Source organism: Dipodomys spectabilis, unplaced genomic scaffold (assembly GCF_019054845.1).
Source record: "Dipodomys spectabilis isolate Male_0828 unplaced genomic scaffold, ASM1905484v1 ptg000197l, whole genome shotgun sequence".
Classification (NCBI taxonomy): domain Eukaryota; kingdom Metazoa; phylum Chordata; class Mammalia; order Rodentia; family Heteromyidae; genus Dipodomys; species Dipodomys spectabilis.
The window spans coordinates 904176-914940 of NW_024870874.1; the positions used below are offsets into that span (position 1 = coordinate 904176).

General features: G+C 36.7%; 1 protein-coding gene across 4 annotated transcripts in view; it reads left to right on the plus strand.

The window, feature by feature from the left end:
- Window positions 1-3919, plus strand: part of Umad1 (UBAP1-MVB12-associated (UMA) domain containing 1) — a 161608-nt gene extending 157689 nt beyond the window's left edge. For all 4 annotated transcript variants that reach the window (XM_042696022.1, XM_042696025.1, XM_042696024.1 and 1 more), the window contains one exon: window positions 2586-3919. In XM_042696022.1, coding sequence (XP_042551956.1) covers window positions 2586-2843 — 258 coding nt within the window. In that variant the 3' untranslated portion in view covers window positions 2844-3919. The remainder of the gene's footprint in view (window positions 1-2585) is intronic.
- Window positions 3920-10765: the final 6846 nt, after the last annotated feature.

A 10765-nucleotide genomic window follows, 5' to 3' on the forward strand; every position in this document is an offset into this window, starting at 1 on the left:
TTTGCTAGCTTCAAATCTTGATCCTCCTGTTCTGTGACTCTGGAGTAGTTAGGAGCCATCCTACTGCCTAACAGCTCCACTTAATGACTGCTAGGTACCTCAGGTCTTGAACACTGAATTCCTTCTTAATTTTTTTATTCTTTTTTTTTTTTTTTTTTGGTTGGTCATCGGGGCTGAACTCTGGGCCTGGGCCCTTCCACTTAAGCCACAGTGTCACTTACAGCTTTTTTCTTCTTACGTGGTTCTCAGGAATCGAACCCAAGGTCTCATGCATGCAAGGCAGGCACTCTACCACTGAGCCAACTTCCCAGCTCCTTTATCATCTTTACGTACTTATACAAAGGAGTTTCAATTCAGCTTGCTTATGTTTATGAGTACAGTATACCTTGACCATCAGAGAACCATCTTTCTGCTCACACTTGCTCTCTTGGCCCTCTTTCTCATCCCTATGAATGCTGACTCTATCCTTTTTATTGCTTAGGCCAAGTACTTTAAACTTATCCTCAACTATGCTATTGTTCATGTATACTACCATTTAGTCCATCAGCAAACCATATTGGTTTACTGTTGAACTCTATATAAGATTTAACCATTTCCTCTCTCACTTTTTCTTTCATAACCCTAATCAAATCACAGTCATCTCTGTCCTTAGCATCTTCCTGCCTCCTTTTCTGGTCACCTATCCCACTGTCTACTGTTAACACAACGACTAGAAAGATGGTAGAAATCGGACAGAATATATCTCCTCAGAAATAATATGTTCTTTGAGGTTTTTTATCTAGTATGCAGCAATATCAATCAATCTTATACACATAATATTTGTTGAAAGAAGCAAATCACTTCATACGTCCTAGGAAGAAACCTGAAGTAACCACAGTGTTCTAGGGACTGTGCAATGAATAATGTATTTTTAAGCATATACACAGAACTGTGTTTTTGTACACTTAACATCTATGCATCATCTTTGCTCTTTCTTCATCTGAGTAATGGTTAGACATATAAGTTTAGTTTCTGTCTGAATTTTGCACTTCACTAAAATGTTTCACAAAAAATGTTATTTCTCTTATGGGAACTTATAGCCATTAGAATATAAACTCTGAGTAGGCAAACTTCTTGTCTGTTTTCATCCATTCAATAAACATATATTGAGCTCTAGGACCTATCTAAGTATTTACGGTAAACTTTCTGAAGGGTGATAAAAATAAATCACATAGAATACGGCAAGTTGCTAATGGTCTGTGGAGAGGCAGAAAGCAAGAGGGGAAGATGGGGAGTGCACACTGAACAGGTGAGGGAAGAATATGCGGCGTTAAATAAGATGGTCAGGAAATGGGCCAGTACTTGGAAGGAACTGAAGGAAGTTGCTCTTTGTATGTCTAAGATAAGAACTTCCCATGCAGAGGGAAAGAGAAGCAAGAGTCTTTGGCAGAAATAGGCTGGGAGTGAAGTAGCCACAAGGAGGAGGCAGTAGGAATGGAGAAGAATGAAGGAGAACAGGCTTTTTGGGGATAAAGATAGGAAAGTACCAGAGCCAGGTCTGGAAGGGCTTGGTAGGTTGCTATACAGAAGCGGGGTAAGGATTATTGGGGTTTTGTTGAAAGAGGATCTTACTATGAAGCTCAGGCTATCTTAGAACTCAAGATCCTTCTGCCTCTGTCTTCAGATTGCTGGGATTACAGGTTTCAACCACCACACTCCACTTTTTTTTTTTTTTTAAATCATTTTGAGTTAGAGCTCAGCTACTTGTAATGAGAGCTCATTCATTTTCATGAGTATAAAGAAACTTTCATTTATTGTTCATTCTGCTACTGATGGGTATTTCAATAGTTCCCAATATAGGACTTTTTGATGAGACCTGTGTAATGAACACCCTTGTACATCTTTTAATAAATAATGTTTACAGGAGATATCAGTTTGAAAGGAATTGACAAGTATATCAGTTCTTTTTTGCATATTTGTGACATGTTAGATCATGTAAAAGTCCATCTTTATCATTATGGTATACACTAGAGATAAAATATCAAGTAATTAGGATAAAGCAGGAAAGCCTGAAAGGTAGGGAATTAAAGATGTATCAGTTACATTGGAACCTGGTGTCCAGTTAGAGATCAAACCTATGTTTGATCAAAAACACATACAGGAAACATAATGTTATGTCCAAGGCTTATTTCACCATAAGCATTAGGAAACAGAAGCAAGCAAAATCACTTGGAACTATGTAATACAACAGTCTACAGTGTTGCTGGACATTCAGCAGAACCCCAAAGCAACCACAGGATTTGGAAAAGCAGAGTCAAGTTTTGTAGACATTATCTGGCTAGGAAAATAGCAAGAATGCCAGTTTGTATATAAGGGAGGTATGGATGGCCAATCTGAGGAAGAAGGGGTGTTTAGAATTCATATAAATCCTGGCCGAGATTTGGGTGTATGTATCTCTCAAACGCATGAATAGTTTACATTCAAATCTGGAAGTATTTCTGTATTCCACACTAATCAATCTTTGTGATACATTGATGCCACATTTACCACTGCTAAACCTTGCAGCTCATATGGTCTAAATGTTTTAAATGTATATGTATTTTTAGACCAGCAAAGAAAACTCATCCAGTATGACTGTAGCAAGCCCTGAGATGGAAAATAAGGCAGGCCAGATGCTGGAGAACAGCTCACTGATGGTAGAGCTCCTGAGCGACGTACCCTTCACCTTGGCCCCTCATGTGCTGGCAGTGCAGGGCACCATCAGCGACCTTCCTGACCACTTACTCTCCTATGATGTCAGCGAGAACCTGTCACGATTTTGGTATGATTTCACTCTTGAAAACTCAGTGCTCTGTGATTCGTAATCTTCATGTCTGTTTGTACCTAAGCTTTAAAAAAACAAAAAAAATTACCTATTTTATTGAACCTGTTTGATGTTCTTGACAGTTCACTCTTTAAAGGCCTACAGACAAGCAAGGATCATAAAGCCAATAAAATAGCATTATTTTCAAAGCCAACTTGTATAAAATTTAACTTCAGTTCTACTTCTGTCCCCCCATGTAATAAATATAAAAATGAAGCTATCAAGGTTTTATGAGAAGAATAGGTTGCTACAGCTGCTCTCTCAAAGTACTGTGAATGTGACTTGAAGCTTTTGCCTGGGTTATCACAACTTAGCCTGAGCTTAGAATGAATGGTAAGTCTTTTCTGATTTTGAAAAAAGTTGAGTCTGTTATTCCATTTTTTTCTGCCATAGTGTCTATGAATGAGTTCAGAAAGTTTCCCTTTACTTCCTTCAGTCCCAAAGTAGACAAAGTGATGTGGAAACTTAAAACCTGTCCTAAACACAGTTACAATGTGCCAGCATAGGACTGTTCTAAACCATTTGCAAGCTGTTTGTTGAGTGGCACATTTCCATTTTCTTAGACCCAGAGCAGCCCTTCCCACCTGTGTGATTCTGGCCTTCTTATTCTCTGACTTTCCACCCCTTCCCAGCATGCTTTCTCACCATCCTTCCAAAGAACTTTGCTTCTGCCTCAGTTGGCATCTGCTCTCCTTACCACATATGTTTCTAGTTTGTGGAGGAGCCACATTTCCTTCAACCTCTCAGCCTCCTAAAGAAAATCATCTCAGAATGATACTTATTATTGCTGATCATTATCTATAAATTTTTTGGCCACAATGCAGGTGGAAAGATTTTACTAGTATACATACTCAACTCATTTCCAATTAAAGTGTAGGCAAAACACCTAGGTAAGACTTTTAGTTTTTATTTATTCCAAGTAAAACTGAGAGTTGCCATTGGTCAGTAAGCTTAAAGGGAAGATTGGCATATTGTGATAGGGAATTTTCTATGCCATGGAAAATATAAGTTGCATTTATTTAATTAGTAGAATATGATTTGCTGATTTGGTGCCAAACTTGTAAGCATATTTTTTCATAAAGAGAAAGTGCCATAACAAAACTAAACATTGTGTATATAGGTACATGAATTTTAATATGTTATACATGCTTGTTTAATAAATGTTGTATGGTCTTAATAAAAATACTATATTATGTAAAGTTAAAGGAATATTTCTATTGACAAAAATAGACTTCATTTCAAATTAATGATTAAATTAATTCTTATATAGTTTTCATAAAATATCAGTATAGGGAATATGACTTATCACTGACATAAATGTGCTCTGTATTGTGAAGATACACCTTCTAATATTCATGTTAATGTATTTTTAAAATAATGTGAGCAACATAGTCAACTTGTCTAGAATATGTTAAATTTTCTCTAAACTAATAACACATTTTATTTATATTTATTTCTACCATGTTTATAAGTACTTATAAATATTTGTTTACAAAATTGTTCTATTTAAATAAATGTGAATTAAAATAAATATTTTGATTATTTTAAGATTCATAAAAATGTTTTTCTTTGCATTATTTATGTTTGAATGCAAGTATAGATTCTATAGGAGGCAAATAGTTAAGGCATGCCAAATGCTGTAGTGAGAGAAAAGAATTCTTATATATAAATTTTAAAGAAAAATATTGGAAGTAGTAAGGTCACTAGTCTTTACTTAATCAAACTAGAACAATTCAAGGGGAAAAAAAATCATGAACATCTAGAATGATCCACATCATCAAAAAACTTGGTAAGACTATTACTAATGACTTATTTTTTACAAAAATAACTGTGATATGTTCACTTAAATGATCTTATCCTGTATGAAAATCATTAATACTTGAAACCCAAAAGAAACATTAAATATCCAACAACTCCCTTTACTCAAGGAAAAAGTAAAGCCTAGAAATGTTAAGTGATTTAATGAAGCATCTTGTTAGTCAGGTGCTAGTGGCTCATGCAGCTGAGGATATACACAGTCTTCTAAGACATTGCAAAGGACCTCTACTAATCATATGGCTTACAAATGTATAAAAAAATAGCTACCTATATTATTTGTAGATTCTCTGTATCCCAATTTTTTTTTTATCAAAAATAGTTCTGAAGTATGCTAGTTGGTCTTCCTTTAGGTAAAAATGTTGTAGTGAACCACTTTTTTTCTCATCAGGATTTTTGTTCTTTCCATTTCTGCTATTATAAATTGTTCTAAAGTATATGAATTACTAAATTGGAGGGGAGGGGCAGTATTAGGACTTGACCTCAAGGCATCATAATTGCTAGGCAAGTGCTATACCACTTAAGCCATACTCACAGCACTTTGTTTTCATTTGTTTTTCAGACAGTCTTGATCTTTTGCCTGGCCTAGCCTCATGTTGTAATTCTTCTATCTCCACCTCTGGAATAACTGAGATTATAAGTATTCCATCATGACTGGCAGTTTTTGTTTCTGCTTTTGTTGTTATTGTTGATGATTGGTTAAGTTTTGGTTTTGGTTTTTTTGAGACAGGGTCTTACTATGTGGTTCCAGTTGACTTGGAACTCACTATGGAGCCACGATGGCCTTGAACTTGAAATCCGCCTCAGCCTCCTGTGTTATGCCATTACAGATTTATAGCACCCTGCCCAACTCTAAACTTTATTTGTAATGCTAATATGTATTCAGGAAATTATATGTGTTTGCTTATTTTTCAACTTTCTATAAGGGCTTTTGCATTATTTCCTAAAAATAGAATTATAGAAACAAAATTCAGTACAATTTGTTATTTGGCTGATGATATTAACTTTTAAAATTATATCATTAAAATTTTAAGCAAAACACAATTGTTATTACCAATTCTAGAAACACACACTAGTTCTTTTAAGTAAACATTATTGACACCAGTACTCTTTTATCCTCCTGCAAATAAAATAACAACTTGTAAACAACAGGAAATAAATTATATATTTCCCAAAGACTTTTAAGGGAATAATTTCACTCATGTTCTGAAAGTGTGTTATATCAGGCTTCATCGTCTTTCCTTCTGTGATTACAATTGATCAGTAAGTGAACACTGCTAGCAGTAATCTAACACTGCATATGTTACTTTCAGAAATGAATGCATTACCTATTAATCATGTCCTCAATAATAGTAACACATATATATATATGTATTCAGTAGATGAAGCTACTGAGACATTTGGGTTTGTAGATAGTATGTTTGGGCATTTGTAGCATATTACTGAGGGCATGACCTAAATATATTGGGAAATCTAAGACTCTCAAAGTAGATCTGGCTACATTAGCTTTACAGATGAAATATTCTTACGTTTCAAGAAAATGATTCATTGTGCCATATGGTTTGGTGGATAGATGCGTGTAAGTAAGAGAAAAAGAGAGATGTATTGATTGATGTATAGGAACTCAGTTACAATCAATATAGCAATAGGTTAATCATCTGTTGTTAATTGAAATGACCTTTTTTACTTTCGAATAGTGTGGGCTTACAGAAAACTTAAGAGTGTGGAGAGTTCCCTCACCAGTTTTTCCTTCTTTGTCACAGGAGTCAACATTGGTACATTTTAACTGACAACATTGCTACTTTTAACTGAACTCCATACTCTATTCAGATTTCATAGTTAACCCTTTATTATCATTTTTTCTCTTCTAATATCCTATCCAGTATTATATTTAGTCATCTTATTTCTTTAGAGTCTCTTGTTTAATGACTGTTTCTCCCAGACCATTTTTTTTTAGGGTCTTGATAATTTTTGTGGAATAATAGTCAGGAATTTGATAGACTGACCCTTCGATTCCTCCACCCTCTGCACCCCAGTCCTGGATCTTGAACTCTGGGCCTGGGCCCTGTCGCTGAACTTCTTTTGCTCAAGGCTAGGGCTCTACCACTCGAGCCACAGTGACACATCTGGCTTTTTCTGAGTAGTTTATTGGAGATAAGAGTGCCATGGATTTTACTGCCTTGGGCTGACTTTGAACTGCAATTCTCAGATCTCAGCCTCCTGAGTAGCTAAGATTACAGCACCTGGTGTTTTTGTTTTTTATTTTGTTTTTTATCTGGTTAAACTGGAGTTGTGGGGTTTGGGAACAAATTATAGAGGTTAAGATTTCTTTTATGAAATCATATCATATCAAGAGTTTATGCTAGCCACACTCCAGTGGCTTTTGCCCCTGTAATTCTGGCTACTCGAGAGGCCAGAGAATTACAGATTGAAGCCAGTCCAGACAGGCAAATCTGAAGTACTCTTATCTCCAATTAACCAGCAAAATCCAGAAGGGGAGGTATGAGTCAAGTGGTAGAGTTGCCAACCAGGTGTGAAATTCTGGTTGAGAGCCCACAGCCTAGAGTTCAAGTCCCAGTTCCAGAACATACACACACAAAAAAAATACATGCTAGAGCTAGATTTAGTGGCTTACACCTACTCCAAACTATTTTGGAGGCAGAGTTCAAGAAGGTCAAACTTTGAGGCCAGAGCTAAAAGTTAGGTGAGACCCATTTCATCAAGTAAACGGGACATGGTAGGGCATATCTAATGTCAACTACACTGGAGGCATAAACTGGAAGATCATGGTCCAGGATGGCCTGGGAGGGTGAAGCCCTATTCAAAAAATATCTAAAGCAACAAAGGGTTGGGTGGCTCAAGTGATAGAGGGCCTGCCTAGCCAATACAAGGCCTTAAGATTAACCCTCATACTGTCATGTTTCTCTGCTATGAAGTCATTTCTTCCAGCCCTCTTTTTTTTTCTTTCAAACTCTACTCTTTGGAATTAATTCTCAAAGTACAACTCATACTTTCAGGATAGAAAATTAAACTCTACCTCCTTGTATCACATAAATTATTTGGGAACCTTTTACATAGATGACATGTCTATTGCCCCAATCATACATTAGCATCAATTTAAATATTTAAACTTTTAACAAGTTTAAATCAGTGACAAAGACATAAATACATTTTTATAAAAGTTAAGAAAAATTTGAAACATTTTACATAATTTGATGTTAGATATGATGTTAGGTTGGAGATGATGTTACATTCAGTAGTTTTACCAGAACTCATCATTCTGTAAATAGCAGATATATATATATATATATATACATATATATATATATATATATATATTTCTTCTTTAACTTATATGACTATAGCTGCATAATCATGAGTCCTATCACAACATTTTGGCCAATAAAAGACCACATATCTGTATGGTGAGCCTATAAGATTATAATGGAACTGAAAAATGTCTATTGCATAGCATTTTGTTGTTGTTGTCAAGGTGATGTACAGAGGGGTTACAGTTACTTAAGTAAGGTAGTGGTTACATTTCTTGTCTAATTTGTTATCCCTTCCCTCATTTTTCTCCCTCTTTCCCTCCCTTCCAACTCCCCCTCCAAGTTGTACAGATCATTTCCGACATATTGTCTTGTGAGTATCGCTGTTGCATAGGTTCTGCCTTTGTCCCTTGTCACACCATTTTGTTGTTCCCCTTTCCTTCCCTAGTTCAGATAAATGTATATACAATACCCAGGGTACCAAAATCGAATACAGTTACAACAGGGGATAAACCATAGAGGGGAGGAAAAAAAAGAAAAAAAGAAATCAAGTAGTACATTGAAAACAGAAACAACAAGGAACACCTCTTATGTCCATGTCTTGAAATTCATTTCACTTAGCATCATCTTAAATGCTCATATGTACATAGCTATTGAGCTATTCTGTTCATCTTCTAAGATTATCCTAGATGTATACTAATTATTACAAATAAGGGAGACCATGTAATCTATATTTCTTTGGGTCTGGCTTACATCACTTAATATGGTTTTTTCCAAGTCCTTCCATTTCCATGCAAATGGGGTGATGTCATTGTTTCTGATGGAAGGATAGAATTCGTGTGTGTGTGTGTGTGTGTGTGTGTGTGTGTGTATACATATATATATCACATTTCTTAATCCATTCATCTACTGAGGGACATCTGGGTTGGTTCCATATCTTAGGGTAAATAATGCTGTGATAAACATAGTAGTGCCCATAGTTTTAATGTGGCCTTGTTTGTGGTCATTTGTATAAATGCCCAGAAGTGGGATTGCTGGGTCATAGGGGAGCTCTATGTGTAGTCTTTTGAGGCGCCTCATACTGCTTTCCAGAGTAATTGAACAAGTTTACACTCCCACCAACAGTGCAATAGCATTCCTTTGTGGCCACCTCCCTGCCAGGATCCATTATTATTAGTTTTCTTGATAATAGCCATTCTAACTGGGGTGATGTGGAATCTCAATGTTGTTTTGATTTGCATTTCTTTTTTTTTTTTTGGGGTCCGGTAGTGGGGCCTGAACTCTGGGCTTGGGCGCTGTCCCTCAGCTCTTCAGCTCAAGGCTAGCGCTCTACCACTTGAGCCACAGCGCCACTTCCGGCTTTTCTTTTTGCTTATGTGGTGCTGAGGAACTGAACCCAGGGCCTCAGGCATGCAAGACAAGCGCTCAACCACTGAGCCATCTTCCCAGCCCCGATTTGCATTTCTTTAATGGCCAGAGATGTTGAACATTCCTTTATGTGTCTGTTGGCCATTCCTATTTCTTCAGAGAAGTTTCTCTTTAAGTCTTTAACCCACTTATTAATAGGGCGGTTGTTTCTTTGAGGACTTGTTTTGGGGAGATTTAATTTTTTGAGTTCTAAGCATATTTTAGATATGAGGCCTTTGTCTGTTGTATGGCCCAATCTGTGGGCTTTCTGTTGATCTTGCTAGCTATATCCTTTGCCATGCGGAAGCTCTAAAGTTTAATGTAATCCCATTTGTCCAACCTTTCTTTGATTCGTTGTGTTTCTGAGTCTTTCTTAAAGAAAGTTTGGCCTGTGCCAAGGAGCTCTAGAGTTTTTCCTATTCCTTCCTGTAATGTTTTCAGGATGTCTGCTTTTACCTCGAAGTCTTCGATCCATTTAGAATTGATATATCATGATCTAACTTTTCTTTTCCTTTCTTTTCTTTTATTCTCTTTTCTTTTCTGGTCCTGGGGCTTGAATTCAGGGCCTGGGCACTGTCCCTGAGCTTCTTTTGCTCAATGCTAACACTCTACAGTCACAGCACCAGTACTGGCTTTTTCTGTTTATGTGGTACTGAAGAATCGAACCCAGGGCTTCATGCATGCTAGGTGAGCTCTCTACCACTGAACCACATTCCCAGCTCCTAACTTTAGTTGTCTACAGGTGTTTAACCAATTTTGCCAGTACCATTTACTGAAAAGACTGTCTTTTTTCCACCCTGTTTTTTTTTTTGGGGGGGGGGGGCTCCCTTATTAAAAATTAGGTGGCCATAGTCTGCAGGGTCATTTCTGGGTCTTCAGTTCTATTCCATTGGTCCTCAGATCGGTGCCAGTACCAAGCTGTTTTGATTATTATAGCTTTGTAATGGCATTTGTAGTTTAGTATTGATATTCTTCTACCAAGATTTTTTCTGCTAAGAATTGTTTGTGCTATTCGGGGGTCTTTTATTGTTCCATATGAATTTTTGGATTGCATTGAATTTGTAGATAGCTTTTGGCAGTATTGCCATTTTCACAATGTTAATCCTCCCAAGCCAGGAGCATGGGAGGTTTTTTACTTCCTTAGTTTGCTTTAATTTTCTTTTTCAGGTTTTTAAAGTTTTCATCATAGAGGTCCTTCACTTCTTTGGGTAAGGTAATTCCTAGGTATTTTATTTTGGGGGTTGGCTGTTACAAAAGGAGTTGCTTTCCTGATTTCAGTCGCACTCTTCTCATTATTGGCCTACAGAAAAGCCATTGACTTTTGAGGGTTAATTTTATTTTATTTATTATTTTTTGGAGGGGGGGGTCCGGTCATGGGGCCTGAACTCTGGGTCTGGGCGCTGCCCCTCAGCTCTTCAGCAAAAGGCTAGCA